General features: G+C 43.8%; 1 protein-coding gene across 2 annotated transcripts in view; it reads right to left on the bottom strand.

The window, feature by feature from the left end:
* ints8 (integrator complex subunit 8) overlaps positions 1-21,437 on the bottom strand; it is a 170,227-nt gene that overhangs the window by 135,890 nt on the left and 12,900 nt on the right. For both annotated transcript variants that reach the window (XM_039654282.2, XM_089122728.1), the window contains exon 3: positions 1,242-1,416. In XM_039654282.2, the coding sequence (XP_039510216.1) occupies positions 1,242-1,416 (175 nt within the window). The remainder of the gene's footprint in view (positions 1-1,241; positions 1,417-21,437) is intronic.

The raw sequence follows: 21,437 nt of genomic DNA, 5'->3' as shown, positions 1-21,437 counted from the left end.
TTACGTAATGAAGTGAACCTGTACCCATCACTATTAACTTGGTTTTTAATGATCTTTTTAAGGCAGTCTCTTTCTTTAATCAGATTATATATTTCAGTATTAAGCCAAGGGAGCGAATTCGTTTTTGTTTTTTCTTCCTTTTACCTTTCTAGAAAACTCCTTTACTAGACATTGTAGCTTGGTCGCAAATGTCTTGCTCACTTCTTAAATCCCATTGCTACTAAAAAGGCAAGGCTAAAAATGTTTCACAAGCTTGATTTTCCGTATTTTCGCTCTATATAATAAGCTCTGCCCCTCAAAAGCCACTGCAATGTGAGTTTCGCAGGGAAAGCTCACTCTTGATGGAGACGCGAGTAAGGGACCGTGTGGAAACCGTGCACTTTTGTTCACTGTATACAATTTTCAACACTTGACAAGCTATAATCCAGTAATGGTGTGGGCGTTCCATTTCCGACAATCTCTGCCTACGGTTTACCAATAACAACTGACTGGGTCATTTGACCAATCGCCGCAGATTCGCGTCACTCAAAGGAGGTATTTGGGAAAATGAATCGTCGAACTAATCATTTGGGAGTCGTAGAGCAAATCAGGTAAAAAATACATGCATATTATAAGGCAAATAAAATGTTTATCCTTGCATGCACATTAAACTGTTTTTGGGAACTCCCAAAACATAAATAGGAACATTTCAAATGCTATGATAAGAGCTCTTAAAAAGAAAATGTGCAGCAGCTGTGTAAAATGCACTGTACACAAGCTAACTTTTGGGTTGTACTGCTCAGGAACAGAAATATAAATAAATTTTAACCACAGGTTCCTAAATTCATCAATTTTCGCAAAGTCAAACAAATGGGTTTTGCTTTTGCATTGAAACACACAGCATTTCCTCGACATGGTGACAACACTAAAATTCACTGATATTGTCTTCTTTCAGTATAGCTTTGGGCGGGCATTATACTAATATTTTGTATTGTGAGGCAGACATTTGAGGAAGTAATATCTGGACTTTGATCAAGGCTTTTTGGCAGGTCTGGAGAAGTAACTGTGCAGATCTTATACACACAAACAGATACATTAAACACAAAAGCATCATATGACCCTTTAAGAAAATGTTAGTGGAAATCATTGTCACAATGGCCAAGGACTGCTTTGTGGGTGTCTGTTCTAAATTTGTAAACTTTCTATAAACCTCCAAAAAAGAAAAAAAAGAACACTAAATCAAATATTTTATCTTCACTCACCCTTTCTCTAGTATGTTCAGGTCCCATCTAAGGTGGGCGGCAACCTTAAGTGCCATTAGCTTCAGAGTGCGGTTCCTCCGGTTGTCCACTGGTGGCTGGACCTGGTTCTGCTCATTCACAGATGGTTTGGAGGCTTGCTCAAGAAATTGAATGATGAGCTGAAGAGGACATGGATCTGTGGAAAACATATACAATTCAATTCTGAATCTCATCTTAGGAAACTAAGGTTATCTGATCTTTATTCTTTGTTGACATGAGGACCTGTGGAAACGGTCAACATAAAAGAGCATTTGCAGCTAATTAGGGCCCGAGCACTAACAGTGCGAGGACCCTCTTGAAACTGTTAGGGTTATTAGGGCCCGAGCACTAACAGTGCGAGGACCCGATTGAAACTGTTAGGGTTATTTTTAGGGCTCGAGCACTAACAGTGCAAGGACCCTATTGAAACTGTTAGGGTTATTTTAGGGCCCGAGCACTAACAGTGCGAGGACCCTATTGAAACTGTTAGGATTATTAGGGCCCGAGCACTAACAGTGCGAGGACCCTATTGAAACTGTTAGGATTATTAGGGCCCGAGCACTAACAGTGCGAGGACCCTATTGAAACTGTTAGGGTTATTTTTTAGGGCCCAAGCCCTGAAAGGGCGAAGGCCCTATTGTTTTCCTTGGGATTATTTTTCTTTAGTATTATTATTATTTTGCTGCTACCTTTTGGGCACTTTTGGGGCCCTTAACGTGCTCGAAAACTCTTGAAACTTTGCACACGGGTCAGAACCCGCGGCCATCAGAGCCGGGCTGAAGCTGGTACCTGGGCGTGGCAGGGGGGCTCGTCAGCGCCCCCTGGAACGGGGTCCGAACACTCGGTCCATAACTCAAACACGCTTGCATGTAATAATATATAACTCGGTACACATGTTGATCTCATCGTTTCATCTATACCTCGCGCTCTTACTTTTTACCCCAGCCCAACAGGAAGTCGGCTATTGAGGTTTGTTTGTAAAACGCTCGCAATGGTATTTGAAATACTCCTCCTAGAGCTTTGATCCAAATTCGATGAAACTCGGTCAGCGTGAAGTCAAGACATTGAGGATGAAAGCTTGTGTGGGGATTTTTGATATCTCGAACGGTTTGTCCGTGGCGAGGAAACGAAATCATGGCGAGAAACGTGAAACAGGAAGTGTGTTATAACTTCAGCATACATTAACTGATCTTGATGAAACTTCAGCAGTGTGTTCGCTGTAAGAGGACGATCACATGGATGTGACTATTGTGAGTCAAAGTTATAGCGCCACCAACTGGCAGCAGGAAGTGTGTCACTTACAAAATGCTTTGAAATCACCCTTTTATTTTTACCCGATTTGCTTCAAACTTCATCTGTATAATGTAAACATACGGCAGATGTAGACCTGTGAATGGATTCTTGATATCTTTTAAACTGTTGCCGTGGCAACGCATCAAACTTTACCATTCTTTTAGGATGCTTTTGAGACCCTTAGCATGCTTCAAATCGCATGAAACTCGACAGACACATCACATTTATTAGCCAGTAGACACGTGCAAAGTTTCAGAAACGGGCGTGTTGAGGGCTCAGTAGCGCCACCTTTTGACAAAAGTGGGGTTGTTAGTTTTAACTAGAGTTACAAAAATCGGTATGTATATTGTACTCCTCGAGCCGGACAACTTTCTAATTGACACTCATTAGCTAGGACCCACAGAAAGTCAGATATCTTTGTTTGAATGTAGAGAAAATCTTCGAATTTTGCCAGTCTCTCAGTGTCTCTCTGTGTGAGTGAGAGGAGGGGCGCCTGTCAGGTTAATTTTAACCCTTTATTTGCTGTGTGCGACTTCTCTGGCATTTTTTGGGGCCTTAACATCCTCTAAAACTCTTGAAACTTTGCACACGGGTCAGAACCCATGGCCATCAGGGCCGGGCTGAAGCTGGTCATCGGGCGTGGCAGGGCGGCTCGACAGCGCCCCCTGGACTGGGATTCGAACATTTGTTCATAAATCAAACACACTTGCATGAATTAATATGAAACTCGGTACAATTATAGATCACATCAGGACAAACAACTTTCGTGCTCTAAGTTTTACGACAATTCAAATGGAAGTTGGGAATTATGGGTTGTTTGAATAGTTGTCCTAGGAGAAATAAATCAAATTACAACGCATGTGTTTACCAATCACAACCAAACTCGGTGTGCATGAAGTCAAGACATTGAGGATGCTCAATTCCGGACGGATTTTTGATATCTCGAACGGTCTGGCCGTGGCGAGGAAATGAATTTTATGACTAAAAAAAGGACACAAAGTGTGCTATAACTTTGCTCATTTTACCTACAGTTACAAAACTTGCCACATATATTGTTCTCGTCAAGCCGACCAACTTTCCAATTTAAAGTCATTCGCTCTGAGCAACAGAACGTCAGATATTGTAGTTTGAATGGATTTATTTCCCCTGCGATTCACTCTCTCTCTCTTTCTCTCTCTCTCTCTCTCTCTCTCTCTCTCTCTCTCTGTGTGTGTGTGTGTGTGTGGGTGTGGGTGTGTGTGTCTGTGTGGGGAGGGGAGGGCTGTTGTCTGTGTGTGTCTGTGTGTGTGTGTGTGTTCGTGTGTGTGTGTGTGTGTGTGTGTAAATATATAAAGTGCGGGGTTTTTTTTAGATAAAGTAGAATTTCTATAACTATGTGTTGAACTAATAAATCACTCTTGTGTGTGTTAAACACAATCTACTTAATACAGACAACTTCATTATAAAGATAAATAACAAATCCAAAAAATATATGATCATAATCTATGACAAAAAAGCCATTACAAACTATATTAGTGGAAAATACACATTGCTCTTTGTATTGTTGTAAAATACATTCATGAAAAACAAGATAACAAAAATCAAAAAGATACATTATTTTAGATATAGCCATGGCTGCTATAAAATTGATATATGTTTTAAATGTATAGCAGAGATGTTAAATGAGGCAGCAACATACAAACTTTCTAGAACAACATGGACCTGAATAGCTGGTTTTTATGGAGGACAGTGAAGAGGAAGAGGGTGCAAATCAAACAGCTCATTCTCAGACTACACAGCAAACAGCTTAAGTTTTTAGTGCTTTGTTTGAGGTTTTTAGTGCTCTGTCCTATCTATTATCTACATATAATGGATAGAACAGAACAAGAAAGGCAATTAATAATCTGTCATTGCGTCACTGCATTATGATATGAAAGGCTCAGTACAGTGTGGCACAAAACGCTTATGCGCATCCCGAGTGGAGAATGATGCGCTTAAAGCCACATGGAGTTACAGCGCACAACGCATCGAGTCCGCATTGATGCAAGCTCTACAATACACTTCTTTTCGACAGTCGAAGCGGGGGTTACGTTTTTGCACGTCGTACAGAATAACCCTAAAGGCACCAAGGTGGCGGTGCCACCGGCTTTATATTTAGGGCCCGAGCACTAACAGTGCGAGGACCCTATTGAAACTGTTAGGGTTATTAGGGCCCGAGCACTAACAGTGCGAGGACCCTATTGAAACTGTTAGGATTATTAGGGCCCGAGCACTAATAGTGCGAGGACCCTATTGAAACTGTTAGGGTTATTTATTTTTAGGGCCCGAGCACTAACAGTGCGAGGACCCTATTGGAACTGTTAGGATTATTATTATTTTTTTTTTCTTTCTTTTTTCTTTTTTCTGCAAAGTAAGCGCCATTTTCGGGGCCGCAACATGCTCAAAAACTCACCAAATTTGGCACGCATGTCAGGACTGGTGAAAAATTTCGTATTTTGTGGGTTTCGCGGATGGGCGTGGCAAAATGGCACGCTAGCGCCACCTAGAAAATTGGAAAAAATTAGCCCCTCGTCCACGTGCAACCTACATGCACGAAATTTGGTGGGGAAGTGTATCATATCAAGACGCACAAAAAAGCCTCAAGAACCCATACCATAAACTCGACAGGAAGTCCGCCATTTTGAATTTGGCGGCCATTTTTGGACGATTTACACACTCCGTACTTTAACGAACTCCTCCTAGGGATTTAGTCGGATCGACTTAAAATTTCTGAAGTGCCTTCTAAAGGCATTGACGATGTAAAGTTGTGCTATCTGCGCGTTTTCGTCGATGGGCGGGTCCGTGGCGTCGATGATTCGCCATGAAACAGGAAGTTGTAGTAACTTGGCTGTAAATGCCCAGATCTGCACCAAATTTTACACATTTGACAAGAGTCCCACCCTGAACAAATCTACATGCTGACATTCACCCACAGTCATAGCGCCACCTGCTGGCAACAGGAAGTGACCTTACACGAAGCAGCCCACGCCGCTTGTTTGACCAACATGTACGAAACTTCTGTGGTACATCTACTATGACCAGACGCACAAAAAAGCCTCTTGGAGCGATGCCCTAAACTTGACAGGAAGTCCACCATTTTGAATTTGGAGGCCATTTTGGGACGATTTACACACTCCGTACTTTAACGAACTCCTCCTAGGGATTTAGTCGGATCAACTTCAAATTTCTGCTGTACCTTCTAAAGGCATTGACGATGTAAAGTTGTGCTATCTGTGCATTTTCGTCGATGGGCGTGTCCGTGGCGTCGATGATTCGCCATGAAAGAGGAAGTTGTAGTAACTTGGCTGTAAATGCCCGGATCTGCACGGAATTTGACACATTTGACAAGAGTCCCGCCCTGAACAAATCTACATGCCGACATTCACCCACAGTCATAGCGCCACCTGCTGGCAACAGGAAGTGACCTTTAATGAAGCGTAGCAAATTCACAGCCACACCGGCTGAGCTCCAGAATTTGCAATGCGGCCGCCTCACACCCCGACGCGCTACAGGTGCGAGGGCCCGCCCATCGCTGCTTGCAGCTTTAATTTTTAGGGGCCAAGCACCGAAGGTGCGGAGGCACCTATTGTATCTGTGCCGGTTCTTATTATTATTATTATTATTATTATTATTATTCTTCTTCCGACTGGGCGTCTATGGCAGCCCATAGACCGGTTTGCGGGAAAGTTGTTTTGGTTTGACATTCTGATAGAGGACAGTCCCAACTTTAAATACACCAATTTTGGTGTCTCTAACTCATTCCCTCTAGCGCCACCAACTGTCCAAAGTTGCACTTTTATTATGCTAATAACTTTTGAACCGTAAGGCCTATCAACAAAATTCTTTTTTCCTCTTGTTCCTGAGCTCATGCCGATTCGATAGCACCCTATGACGTCATTTTCCGTCATAAAAAAATGGCCGCCATTTTGAATTTTCCAAAAAACCTACTTTTGCGAACTCGTCCTAGACGGTTTGTCCGATTTTCACCAAAATCGCACCGGATCATCTCCAGGCAGTGCTGACAAAAAGTTATGGAATTCAAGATGATTCGAAGAACCGTTTTCGATAAACGCGCAAACTAATTTTACGTAGCGCTTGCGAAAACAGACGTGAGGCTGTATCTCCGCAACGCTTCATCCTATTCAGACCAAACTTGGTACATGTCATCACAAGCATGATCTGAGGCTACATGCAGCGTTTCGGCGCAGCGCCACCTAGTGGTCCGGAGATATAAAAAATGGCTATTTTTGCTCATAACTTCTGAACGGTTTCTCCAAAAATCAAAAACTTGGTCTCGATAGATTCAGGGCGTCATGCCGAGTCGACCGATATCCAATTTTCCCAGATCGGCCATTTTGGCTGTCGGCCATTTTGAATTATGTGCGAAAATGCTGTATTTTTTGAACGCATGAACGAATTGTTACGAAACTCGGTATGGGTCATCAGTACGATGCCCTGAAGGAGCCTGAGAAGTTTCGAAACAGCGCCACCTATTGGTGAATTGTTTTATTCAAACGCTTATAACTTTGGGTGTGGTACACTTATTTTCACGGGAGTCATATTTTTGAGGTCCTGAATCGTTGCCGAGTCCAACGATACTAAACATGCTGGGTTTCGTGTTACGGTTGGTGTAGTGTAGCGATTTAGCGCGAAAAAAACACTTGGCGATATCTTCAAAACCACTGTTCCGATCGAGACGAAACCACCGCCAGAAACACGGAATCATAGCTTGTTAACTATATGCAAATGCCCAAATGCGAAAATATTGATAGTAAGGGGTAGTAAAATTCAAACAAAGTCATGTGTCAGTCATTTTTTATGTGTTTTTTCATATAAATGTTTATAACTCGGAAGTGAATTGAGATATTTGCACCAAAATTGACACACATATGTATGGGGTCACTCTGAGGACACATAAAAAAAATTGTGGGACTGAGCCTCTTGGTGGCGCTATAATAGAACAAAACGTGAAATTCCCATTGACTTCAATAGAGTTTTGTGAAATAAAATGCTATACTAAACAAATGCATTGGTGTAATATTACAAAACTCAGTGTGTGCCATAAGCAGCATGCCCTGAAGGTACTCAAAAGATTTTGAGACAGCGCCACCTGTTGGTCAAAAGTTATAATTAATTTCTGAGAACGCTAATAACTTTTGAATAAATTTGCCTATTGCAATGAAACTGATCTTAATAGATTCCTTCGGTTATGCCGAAAACATAGATATCAGGTTTTCCATAATCAGACAAACGTCCTGTTCGCCATCTTTATTTCTTTGAAAAACCTTCTTTTTCGAACTCCTCCTAGACCGTTTGTTCGATTTTCACGAAAATTGAATAGTATCATCTCCAGACCGTGCCGACTAAAAGTTATGAATTGCACGATGATAGACAAAACCGTTTTTGTATACCACAGCATCAAAATTTAGGCATGCTGCCAAAATTACTATTTAGGCTTTATCTCTGCAATGCCTTCACATTTTGACACCAAACTTTGCATGTGTCATTGTCACCTCCCTCTGACCACATCACATCTATTTCGTAACTGCGCCACCTATTGTTCGAAAGTGATAACCCATTAAATCATCTTATAAGTTAATGTTTATGTGATTTTTTTAGCCATTTGCCCAAAGTTCTCTCAAAATGCCCTTAATTGCTCCTTGCTACAGTTGGTCTGCCACTCCTTGCCATTTTGGCATATGTTGCCGCTTCTTGCGCTTGGCCCCGGTAATGGCTGCTTGCAGCTATATTTCTTTTTTCTTTTTTCTGCAAAGTAAACGCCATTTTCGGGGCCTCAACATGCTCAAAAACTCACCAAATTTGGCACGCATGTCAAGACTGGTGAAAAATTTCGTATTTCGTGGGTTTCGCGGATGGGCGTGGCAAAATGGCTCCCTAGCGCCACCTAGAAAATTGGAAAAAATTAGCCCCTCGTCCACGTTCAACCTACAAACACGATATTTGGTGGGGACGTGTATCATATCAAGACGCAAAAAAAATGCCTCAAGAACCCATACCCTAAACTCGACAGGAAGTCCGCCATTTTGAATTTGGCGCCCATTTTGGGACGATTTACACACTCAGTACTTTAACGAACTCCTCCTAGGGATTTAGTCGGATCGACTTCACATTTCTGCTGTGCCTTCTAAAGGCATTGACGATGTAAAGTTGTGCTATCTGCGCGTTTTCGTCAATGGGCGTGTCCGTGGCGTCGATGATTCGGCATGAAACAGGAAGTTGTAGTAACTTGGCTGTAAATGCCCAGATCTGCACAAAATTTTACACATTTGACAAGAGTCCCGCCCTGAACAAATCTACATGCCGACATTCACCCACAGTCATAGCGCCACCTAGTGACAGCAGGAAGTGACCTTTAACGAAGCAGTACCCGTCGCATGTTTGACCGACATGTACGAAATTTCTGTGGTACATCTAACATGTCCAGACACACAGAAAAGTCTCCTGGAGCGTTGCCCTAAACTCAACAGGAAGTCAGCCATTTCTAATTTTACCGCCATTTTGGGATGATTTACTCATTACGTACTTTAACAAACTCCACCTAGGGATTTAGTCGGATCGACTTCAAATTTCTGCTGTGCCTTCTAAAGGCATTGACGATGTAAAGTTGTGCTATCTGCGCATTTTCGTCGATGGGCGTGTCCGTGGCGTCGAAGATTCGCCATGAAACAGGAAGTTGTAGTAACTTGGCTGTAAATGCCCAGATATGCTCAAAATTTTACACATTTGACAAGAGTCCCGCCCTGAACAAATCTACATGCCGACATTCACCCACAGTCATAGCGCCACCTGCTGGCAATAGGAAGTGACCTTTAATGAAGCAGCGTAGCAAATTCACAGCCGCACCGGCTGAGCTGCAAAATATGCAACGCGGCCGCCTCACACCCCGACGCGCTACAGGTGCGAGGGCCCGCCCATCGCTGCTTGCAGCTTTAATTATTAGGGCCCGAGCACTAACAGTGCGAGGACCCTATTGAAACTGTTAGGATTATTTTTTTTCTTTTTTCTGCAAAGTAAGTGCCATTTTCGGGGCCGCAACATGCTCAAAAACTCACCAAATTTGGCATGCATGTCAGGACTGGTGAAAAATTTCGTATTTTGTGGGTTTCGCGGATGGGCGGGGCAAAATGGCACGCTAGCGCCACCTAGAAAATTGGAAAAAATTAGCCCCTCGTCCACGTTCAACCTACATGCACGAAATTTGGTGGGGACGTGTATCATATCAAGACGCACAAAAAATCCGGATTTAGTCGGATCAACTTCAAATTTCTGCTGTACCTTCTAAAGGCATTGACGATGTAAAGTTGTGCTATCTGCGCGTTTTCGTCGATGGGCGTGTCCGTGGCGTCGAAGATTCGCCATGAAACAGGAAGTTGTACTAACTTGGCTGTAAATGCCCAGATCTGCACGAAATTTTACACATTTGACAAGAGTCACGCCCTGAACAAATCTACATGCCGACATTCACCCACAGTCATAGCGCCACCTGCTGGCAACAGGAAGTGACCGTTAACGAAGCAGCCCCCGCCGCTTGTTTGACCGACATGTACGAAATTTCTGTGGTACATCTACCATGACCAGACGCACAAAAAAGCCTCAAAAACCCATACCCTAAACTCGACAGGAAGTCCGCCATTTTGAATTCGGCGACCGATTTGGGACGATTTACACACTCCGTACTTTAACGAACTCCTCCTAGGGATTTAGTCGGATCAACTTCAAATTTCTGCTGTACCTTCTAAAGGCATTGACGATGTAAAGTTGTGCTATCTGCGCGTTTTCGTCGATGGGCGTGTCCGTGGCGTCGATGATTCGCCATGAAACAGGAAGTTGTAGTAACTTGGCTGTAAATGCCCAGATCTACACGAAATTTTACACATTTGACAAGAGTCCCGTCCTGAACAAATCTACATGCCGACATTCACCCACATTCATAGCGCCACCTAGTGGCAAGAGGAAGTGACATTTAACGAAGCAGCCCCCGTCGCATGTTTGACCGACATGTACGAAATTTCTGTGGTACATCTACCATGTCCAGACGCACAGAAAAGTCTCTTGGAGCGATGCCCTAAACTCAACAGGAAGTCAGCCATTTCTAATTTTACCGCCATTTTTGGATGATTTACTCATTACGTACTTTAACTAACTCCTCCTAGGGCTTTAGTCGGATCGCCTTCAAATTTCTGCTGTGCCTTCTAAAGGCATTGACGATGAAAAGTTGTGCTATCTGCGCGTTTTCGTCGATGGGCGTGTCCGTGGCGTCGATGATTCGCCATGAAACAGGAAGTTGTAGTAACTTGGCTGTAAATGCCCAGATCTGCACGAAATTTAACACATTTGACAAGAGTCCCGCCCTGATCGAATCTACATGCCGACATTCACCCACAGTCATAGCGCCACCTGCTGGCAACAGGAAGTGGCCTTTAACGAAGCAGTGTGGCAAATGCACAGCCGCACTGGCTGAGCTGCAGAAAATGAAACGCGGCCGCCTCAGACCCCGACGTGCTACAGGTGCGAGGGCCCGCCCATCGCTGCTTGCAGCTTTAATTATTATTTTATTTTATTTTTTTCTGCAAAGTAAGCGCCATTTTCGGGGCCACAACATGCTCAAAAACTCACCAAATTTGGCACTCATGTCAGGACTGGTGAAAAATTTCGTATTTTGTGGGTTTCGCGGATGGGCGGGGCAAAATGGCTCGCTAGCGCCACCTAGAAAGTTGGAAAAAATTAGCCCCTCGTCCACGTTCAACCTACATGCACGAAATTTGGTGGGGACGTGTATCATTTCAAGACGCACAAAAAAGCCTCAAGAACCCATACCCTAAACTCGACAGGAAGTCCGCCATTTTGAATTCGGCGACCAAATTGGGACGATTTACACACTCCGTACTTTAACGAACTCCTCCTAGGGATTTAGTCGGATCAACTTCAAATTTCTGCTGTACCTTCTAAAGGCATTGATGATGTAAAGTTGTGCTATCTGCGCGTTTTCGTTGATGGGCGTGTCCGTGGCGTCGATGATTCGCCATGAAAGAGGAAGTTGTAGTAACTTGGCTGTAAATGCCCGGATCTGCACGGAATTTGACACATTTGACAAGAATCCCGCCCTGAACAAATCTACATGCCGACATTCACCCTAAGTCATAGCGCCACCTAGTAGCGAGAGGAAGTGACCTTTAAAGACGCAGCCCCCGCCACATGTTTGACCGACAGGTACGAAATTTCTGTGGTACATCTACCATGTCCAGACGCACAGAAAAGTCTCTTGGAGCAATGTCCTAAACTCAACAGGAAGTCGGCAATTTCTAATTTTACCGCCATATTTGGATGATTTACTCATTACGTACTTTAACAAACTACTCCAAAGGATTTAGTCGGATCGACTTCAAATTTCTGCTGTGCCTTCTAAAGGCGTTGACGATGTAACGTTGTGCTCTCTGCGCGTTTTCATCGATGGGTGTGTCCGTGGCAGAGTATGTGAGCGGAGTGGAGTGGGAGCGGAGCGAGGAGTGGAGCGGCATGATTTTGAATGGAGTGCGGAGCGGATTTTTTAAAAGTCGAAGCGTCGTGGTTTTCACTCGCTCCGAGCGCGCTCCACTACCGCTCTATCACGAGGACAATTCATGCCAACGGCTCATTATAGAACTGCATTTTTAGTAAGGATTCACGTGTTAAACACATTACGCTAGCATGATACAGATGGATCACTCAAATCAGAAAAAAAATGTGAGGGTTATGATGACGCCGATGGACATGAGTGGCTGCGGGAGGTTATAGTTATCAAGCCTGTACTGAATATGATCGGGCACCACAATCTCATGAAAGTGCGAATCTATAGCACACATTTTATTTCTCGTGCCTATTATTATATGCCAAAAAATTGTTTGTGCGTGCAAATGACGCACACTAAACCCCTTGGTCAGGATGGGTGTGAAGTGCGTTCTTGCCATTAAGTGCGTATCATAGGCTATGCCCACGAGAAATAAATAGATAGCCTACGCACTTTCATGAGATGGGGCGCTGGATCGGGCGGGGTGAAAGCACATTTTAAACAGGTAACACTTATTCACCAACGCAATCGCTTTCTCACTAATGCATTGCATTCAAACAAATGTAATCATACAGTCGGCTATCTGTCAGTATTTGATTTTAAATGAGCATGAATCTGTGAGAAATGTAGCGACCCGTAGATAAATAACTGATGAAAACATAGTTATTTTCTTCTTTCCAAACAAAATGTGCTCTGCAAAAAGCAGCAATGATATTTAATTTATAATGCTGATAACCTGTAATAAGCATAGCATGTCATAGGTAAAGTTTGCACACTATCCAAACCCAATAAACAACATTGCAACTATTCTCCTAATGTTGTTTTTTTTAATTTATTTACTATTATTATATGGAGACATTTTGTGAGATTTTAAAGCATACTTAAATACTTTATTCGGAATTTACTTGGGAAGCGAACACGGAGCGGTGTTTCTGATATCAGTGAGCGAGGAGTGGAGCGGGAGCGGTAAATGGTGAACCCGGAGCGGAGCTGGAGCGGAGTGATTATATAATGCTTGGAGCGTGGAGGGGAAATTGTTGCCGCTCCACTCCGCTCACATACTCTGGTCCGTGGCGTTGATGATTCGCCATGAAAGAGGAAGTTGTAGTAACTTGGCTGTAAATGCCCAGATCTGCACAAAATTTTACACATTTGACAAGAGTCCTGCCTGAACAAATCTACATGCCGACATTCACCCACAGTCATAGCGCCACCTGCTGGCAACAGGAAGTGACCTTTAACGAAGCAGCGAACCAAATTCACAGCCGCACCGGCTGAGCTGCAGAATATGTAACGCAGCCGCCTCACACCCCAACGCGCTACAGGTGCGAGGGCCCGCCCATTGCTGCTTGCAGCTTTAATATTTTTTCTTTTTTCTGCAAAAGTAAGCGCCATTTTCGGGGCCGCAACATGCTCAAAAACTCACCAAATTTGGCACGCATGTCAGGACTGGTGAAAAATTTCGTATTTTGTGGGTTTCGCGGATGGGCAGGGCAAAATGGCTCCCTAGCACCACCTAGAAAATTGCAAAAAATTAGCCCCTCGTCCACGTTCAACCAACAAGCACGAAATTTGGTGGGGACGTGCATCATATCAAGACGCACAAAAAAGCCTCAAGAACCCATACCCTAAACTCAACAGGAAGTCGGCCATTTTGAATTTGGCGCCCATTTTGGGACAATTTACACACTCCGTACTTTAGAAGGCACAGCAGAAATTTGGAGTCGATCCGACTAAATCCCTAGGAGGAGTTTGTTAAAGGCATTGACGATGTAAAGTTGTGCTATCTGCGCATTTTCGTCGATGGGCGTGTCCGTGGCGTCGATGATTCGCCATGAAACAGGAAGTTGTAGTAACTTGGCTGTAAATGCCCAGATCTGCACGAAATTGTACACATTTGACAAGAGTCTCGCCCTGAACAAATCTACATGCCGACATTCACCCAGTCATAGCGCCACCTGCTGGCAACAGGAAGTGACATGTTTGTGTTTGTGAAGTGAAGTGTGTTTCTGTGTGAACAGTGGAAACTCCATTTTGTTCATACAGGAAAATATTCAGACTAATGTCTTGTGGGAGCAACAGAATACATGTAATCAGGATACAAAAATCCAGTAACTGTAATTTGTTACAGTGAGTTACATCAAAAAAAGTAGTAATCAGATTATAGTTACTTTTTGAAAAAGTAGGGATAGCTTTCAGGATTACAAAGGTTTAATTTAAAACTTAGTAAATCTGTATTTTGTAATCTGTATTTCCCAACTTCCATTTGAACTGTCGTAAAACTTAGAGCACGAAAGATGTTTGGCCTCATGTGATCTATAATTGTCCCGAGTTTCATATTAAGTCATGCAAGTGTGTTTGATTTATGGACAAATGTTCGAATCCCAGTCCAGGGGGCGCTGTCGAGCCGCCCTGCCACGCCCGATTACCAGCTTCAGCCCGGCCCTGATGGCCATGGGTTCTGACCCGTGTGCAAAGTTTCAAGAGTTTTAGAAGATGTTAAGGCCCCCGAAAATGCCAGAGAAGTCGCACACAGCAAATAAAGGGTTAAAATTAACCTGACAGGCGCCCCTCCTCTCACTCACACAGAGAGACACTGAGAGACTGGCAAAATTCTGAGATTTTCTCTACATTCAAACAAAGATATCTGACTTTCTGTGGGTCCTAGCTAATGAGTGTCAATTAGAAAGTTGTCCGGCTCGAGGAGTACAATATACATACCGATTTTTGTAACTCTAGTTAAAACTAACAACCCCACTTTTGTCAAAAGGTGGCGCTACTGAGCCCTCACCACACCCGTTTCTGAAACTTTGCACGTGTCTACTGGCTAATAAATGTGATGTGTCTGTCGAGTTTCATGCGATTTGAAGCATGCTAAGGGTCTCAAAAGCATCCTAAAAGAATGGTAAAGTTTGATGCGTTGCCACGGCAACAGTTTAAAAGATATCAAGAATCCATTCACAGGTCTACATCTGCCATATGTTTAAATTATACAGATGAAGTTTGAACCAAATCGGGTAAAAATAAAAGGGTGATTTCAAAGCATTTTGAAAGTGACACACTTCCTGCTGCCAGTTGGTGGCGCTATAACTTTGACTCACAATAGTCACATCCATGTGATCGTCCTCTTACAGCGAACACACTGCTGAAGTTTCATCAAGATCAGTTAATGTATGCTGAAGTTATGACACTTGCTGTTTCACATTTCTCGCCATGATTTCGTTTCCTCGCCACGGCCTAACCGTTCGAGATATCAAAAATCCCCTCGCAAGCTTTCATCCTCAATGTCTTGACTTCATGCTGACAATGTCGGCATGTAGATTTGTTCAGGACGGGACTCTTGTCAAATGTGTAAAATTTCATGCAGATCTGGGCATTTACAGCCAAGTTAATACAACTTCCTGTTTCATGGCGAATCATCGACGCAACGGACACGCCCAGCAACAAAAACTCGCAGATAGCACAACTTTACATCGTCAATGGCTTTAGAAGGCACAGCAGAAATGTGAAGTCGATCCGACTAAATCCCTAGGAGGAGTTCGTTTAAGTACGTAATGAGTAAATCATCCAAAAATGGCGGTAAAATTAGAAATGGCCAACTTCCTGTTCAGTTTAGGGCATCGCTCCAAGAGACTTTTCTGTGCGTTTGGAGATGGTAGATGTACCACAGACATTTCGTACATGTCGGTCAAACATGCGGCGGGGGCTGCTTCGTTAAAGTTACTTCCTGTTGCCAGCAGGTGGCGCTATGACTGTGGGTGAATGTCGGCATTTAGATTTGTTCAGGGCGGGACTCTTGTCAAATGTGTAAAATTTCATGCAGATTTGGGCATTTACAGCTAGTTACTACAACTTCCTGTTTCATGGCGAATCATCGACGCCACGGATATGCCCATCGACGAAAACGCGCAGATAGCACAACTTTACATCGTCAATGCCTTTAGAAGGTGCAGCAGAAATTTGAAGTCAATCCGACTAAATCCCTAGGAGGAGTTCATTAAAGTATGGAGTGTGTAAATCGTCTCAAAATGGCCTCCAAATTCAAAATGGTGGACTTCCAGACAAGTTTAGGGTATGGCTCCAAGAGGCTTTTTTGTGCGTCTGGTCATGGTAAATGTACCACAGAAATTTCGTTCATGTCGGTCAAACAAGCGACGGGAGCTGCTTCGTTAAATGTCACTTCCTGTTGCCAGCAGGTGGCGCTAATACTGTGGGTGAATGTCGGCATGTATATTTGTTCAGGGTGGGACTCTTGTCAAATGTGTAAAATTTCATGCAGATCTAGGCATTTACAGCCAAGTTACTACAACTTCCTGTTTCATGGCGAATCATCAACGCCACGGACACGCCCATCGACGAAAACGCGCAGATAGCACAACTTTACATCGTCAATGCCTTTAGAAGGCACAGCAGAAATTTGAAGTCGATCCGACTAAATCCCTAGGAGGAGTTCGTTAAAGTACGGAATGTGTAAATCGTCCCAAAATGGGCGCCAAATTCAAAATGGCCGACTTCCTGTTGAGTTTAGGGTATGGGTTCTTGAGGCCTTTTTGTGCGTCTTGATATGATACACTTCCCCACCAAATTTCGTGCTTGTAGGTTGAACGTGGACGAGGGGCTAATTTTTTGCAATTTTCTAGGTGGCGCTAGGGAGCCATTTTGCCACGCCCATCCGCGAAACCAAAAAAAATACACAATTTTTCACCAGTCCTGACATGCGTGCCAAATTTGGTGAGTTTTTGAGCATGTTGAGGAAAATGGCACTTACTTTGCAGAAAAAAGAAAAAAGAAAAAAAAATAACCCTAACAGTTTCAAGAGGGTCCTCGCACTGTTAGTGCTCGGGCCCTAAAAATAACCCTAACAGTTTCAATAGGGTCCTCGCACTGTTAGTGCTCGGGCCCTAAAAAAATAACCCTAACAGTTTCAAGAGGGTCCTCGCACTGTTAGTGCTCGGGCCCTAAATAGCATTGTATAGTTTATCATAGATAGAATAATGCTTATTAAATCTAAAGTTACTCATTCAATAGCTGTGAGTGATTTTCTCTGCCTTTTGTTGTTTTATTTGCATTAATGGCTGAATCGTCAGCAGGTTTAGGCTATTAAACTGCTGCCCCTTTAAGACCGAGTGCAGATAATGGGAACTGATGCACCATCATTTTCTCCCTATTATTTACGTCAATTTAAGACATAATTGTGTTTAATTGAATAAACTGTGTTTAAGTGAACCTCAGATCTGGTCATTTTGACATTTTTTATGTATATTTGATAGTTAAGGACGCACGAAGCCCAAGTAATAATAATAATAAATCATTACATTTATATAGCGCTTTTCTGGAAACTCAAAGCGTTTCACATAGAGGGGGGATCTCCTCAACCACCACCAATGTGCAGCATCCACCTGGATGATGCGACGGCAGCCATATTGCGCCAGAACGCTCACCACACACCAGCTTACTGGTGGAGAGGAGACAGTGATGAAGCCAGTTGGTGTATATGGGGATGATTAGGAGATGGACAGAGGCCACTGGGCAAATTTGGCCAGGATGCCGGGGTTACACCCCTACTCTTTCGAAAGACATCCTGGGATTTTTTATGACCACAGAGAGTCAGGACCTCGGTTTAACGTCTCATCCGAAGGACGGTGCTCTTTTGACAGCATAGTGTCCCCATCACTTTACTGGGGTGTTAGGTGTTACCCCAGGTTGCAGTCCGTTTCGGAGCGCGCACCGACTTGTGAACAGCGACTCTTGTGCAGATTTTTGTGTTTTTAATAGCCATTTTCTTGATCTTGCAACAGTAGAAAACAGCATTTAGCAACAATCGCCGATTGTGCTGATTCTGACTGTTACGTTTGGGTTTTAGGAAGAACTGACAGCGCTCCGCAGTCCTGTGAAGTAAAGGAAGTTAAGCTGGACAGATCGTCTCGTTTTTTAACGGTTTTATCTCAAATATCTTCTTTTTATAATCTTTGGAAGCCGAAATACAAAATATATTAGAATAATATTCCAGACCACGTTGAATGTTTAGTTCTGTCATTGAACTAAATGACAGAACTCATTGTCATTGTCACTCATTAAGCAGGGCTGTCGTGTTGCGCGTGCTGTGGCTTTGCGTGAGAGATCGCTCTCTCTCTTTCTCTTCTGAACTGCGAATTGCAAATTTGCATCACAGACAAATGGTTTAATTAAAATATAGTTTATATATAGAAATGGCTGGCAATATAAACATGTTCAAGATAACGTGTTTATATGAATAATAAATAGTAGCCCAACTTGCGTGTATTTACTTAATTTCTCCAGTACCGACAGCAGAACCGATAACGTCCGAGCTTTTCGATACAGCGGTTTTTCAAAATTCAGTACCAGGGCCCGTTTAATACCGGGTTTCGGTACCCATCCCTAGTCCCATTACAGACTTCGCTGAACCACGACCCCCTCGCCACAGGCGTTTAAGTATCCGGACAACATGAGCGACAGTTTAGCCAATCACAACACACCAGCCCAAACTAACCAATCGGAGCCCACTGCCTGTTTCTGAGAGAGTGGTTTCATAGAATCAGGAAGTCAACCACTCGTTTATATGACAGAGGAGAACGCGGCTGTCAATAAAGGTGACATTTATGAAAAATAAGACTTTTTAAAAAAGAAAAAGCATGAATACATGTTAAATTGCACCCCATAAGCACAATCATGCAAAGAAAAAAAGCAGTCAACCCCCCCCCCCCCCTTAATATAAACACACACTGTAATCAGTATTAGTGTAAGAGTTAAAAGTATGCACATTATAGCATGCACATTATATATAAAAAATTAAAGCTGCAAGCAGCGATGGGCGGGCCCTCGCACCTGTAGCGCGTCGGGGTGTGAGGCGGCTGCGTTGCATATTCTGCAGCTCAGCCAGTGCGGCTGTGCATTTGCTACGCTGCTTCGTTAAAGGTCACTTCCTGTTGCCAGCAGGTGGCACTATGACTGTGGGTGAATGTCGGCATGTAGATTTGTTCAACGCGGGACTCTTGTCAAATGTGTAAAATTTCGTGCAGATCTGGGCATTTACAGCCAAGTTACTACAACTTCCTGTTTCATGGCGAATCTTCGACGCCACGGACACGCCCATCGACGAAAACGCACAGATAGCACAACTTTACATCGTCAATGCCTTTAGAAGGCACATCAGAAATGTGATGTCGATCCGACTAAAGCCCTAGGAGGAGTTAGTTAAAGTACGTAATGAGTAAATCATCCAAAAATGGCGGTAAAATTAGAAATGGCTGACTTCCTGTTGAGTTTAGGGCATCGCTCCAAGAGACTTTTCTGTGCGTCTGGACATGGTAGATGTACCACAGAAATTTCGTACATGTCGGTCAAACATGCGACGGGGGCTGCTTCGTTAAATGTCACTTCCTCTTGCCACTAGGTGGCGCTATGAATGTGGGTGAATGTCGGCATGTAGATTTGTTCAGGGCGGGACTCTTGTCAAATGTGTAAAATTTCGTGTAGATCTGGGCATTTACAGCCAAGTTACTACAACTTCCTGTTTCATGGCGAATCATCGACGCCACGGACACGCCCATCGACGAAAACGCGCAGATAGCACAACTTTACATCGTCAATGCCTTTAGAAGGTACAACAGAAATTTGAAGTTGATCCGACTAAATCCCTAGGAGGAGTTCGTTAAAGTACGGAGTGTGTAAATCGTCCCAAATCGGTCGCCGAATTCAAAATGGCGGACTTCCTGTCGAGTTTAGGGTATGGGTTCTTGAGGCTTTTTTGTGCGTCTGGTCATGGTAGATGTACCACAGAAATTTCGTACATGTCGGTCAAACAAGCGGCGGGGGCTGCTTCGTTAAAGGTCACTTCCTGTTGCCAGCAGGTGGCGCTATGACTGTGGGTGAATGTCGGCATGTAGATTTGTTCAGGGCGGGACTCTTGTCAAATGTGTCAAATTTCGTGCAGATCTGGGCATTTACAGCCAAGTTACTACAACTTCCTGTTTCATGGCGAATCTTCGACGCCACGGACACGCCCATCGACGAAAACGCGCAGATAGCACAACTTTACATCGTCAATGCCTTTAGAAGGCACAGCAGAAATTTTAAGTCGATCCGACTAAATCCCTAGGAGGAGTTCGTTAAAGTACGGAGTCTGTAAATCGTCCAAAAATGGCCGCCAAATTCAAAATGGCGGACCTCCTGTCGAGTTTAGGGTATGGGTTCTTGAGGCTTTTTTGTGCGTCTTGATATGATACACGTCCCTACCAAATTTCGTGCATGTAGGTTGAACGTGGACGAGGGGCTAATTTTTTCCAATTTTCTAGGTGGCGCTAGCGTGCCATTTTGCCCCGCCCATCTGCGAAACCCACAAAATACGAAATTTTTCACCAGTCCTGACATGCGTGCCAAATTTGGTGAGTTTTTGAGCATGTTGCGGCCCCGAAAATGGCACTTACTTTGCAGAAAAAATAAATAAAAAAAAATAAATAAAAAATTAAAGCTGCAAGCAGCGATGGGCGGGCCCTCGCACCTGTAGCACGTCGGGGTGTGAGGCGGCCGCGTTTCATTTTCTGCAGCTCAGCCAGTGCGGCTGTGCATTTGCCACACTGCTTCGTTAAAGGCCACTTCCTGTTGCCAGCAGGTGGCGCTATGACTGTGGGTGAATGTCGGCATGTAGATTCGATCAGGGCGGGACTCTTGTCAAATGTGTTAAATTTCGTGCAGATCTGGGCATTTACAGCCAAGTTACTACAACTTCCTGTTTCATGGCGAATCATCGACGCCACGGACACGCCCATCGACGAAAACGCGCAGATAGCACAACTTTTCATCGTCAATGCCTTTAGAAGGCACAGCAGAAATTTGAAGGCGATCCGACTAAAGCCCTAGGAGGAGTTAGTTAAAGTACGTAATGAGTAAATCATCCAAAAATGGCGGTAAAATTAGAAATGGCTGACTTCCTGTTGAGTTTAGGGCATCGCTCCAAGAGACTTTTCTGTGCGTCTGGACATGGTAGATGTACCACAGAAATTTCGTACATGTCGGTCAAACATGCGACGGGGGCTGCTTCGTTAAATGTCACTTCCTCTTGCCACTAGGTGGCGCTATGACTGTGGGTGAATGTCGGCATGTAGATTTGTTCAGGACGGGACTCTTGTCAAATGTGTAAAATTTCGTGTAGATCTGGGCATTTACAGCCAAGTTACTACAACTTCCTGTTTCATGGCGAATCATCGACGCCACGGACACGCCCATCGACGAAAACGCGCAGATAGCACAACTTTACATCGTCAATGCCTTTAGAAGGT

This window comes from Pimephales promelas, chromosome 18 (assembly GCF_988280905.1).
Source record: "Pimephales promelas chromosome 18, fPimPro1.hap1.1, whole genome shotgun sequence".
NCBI lineage: Eukaryota > Metazoa > Chordata > Actinopteri > Cypriniformes > Leuciscidae > Pimephales > Pimephales promelas.
Note: the sequence above shows the minus strand (reverse complement) of the source record. Positions and strands in the feature narration are given on the sequence as shown.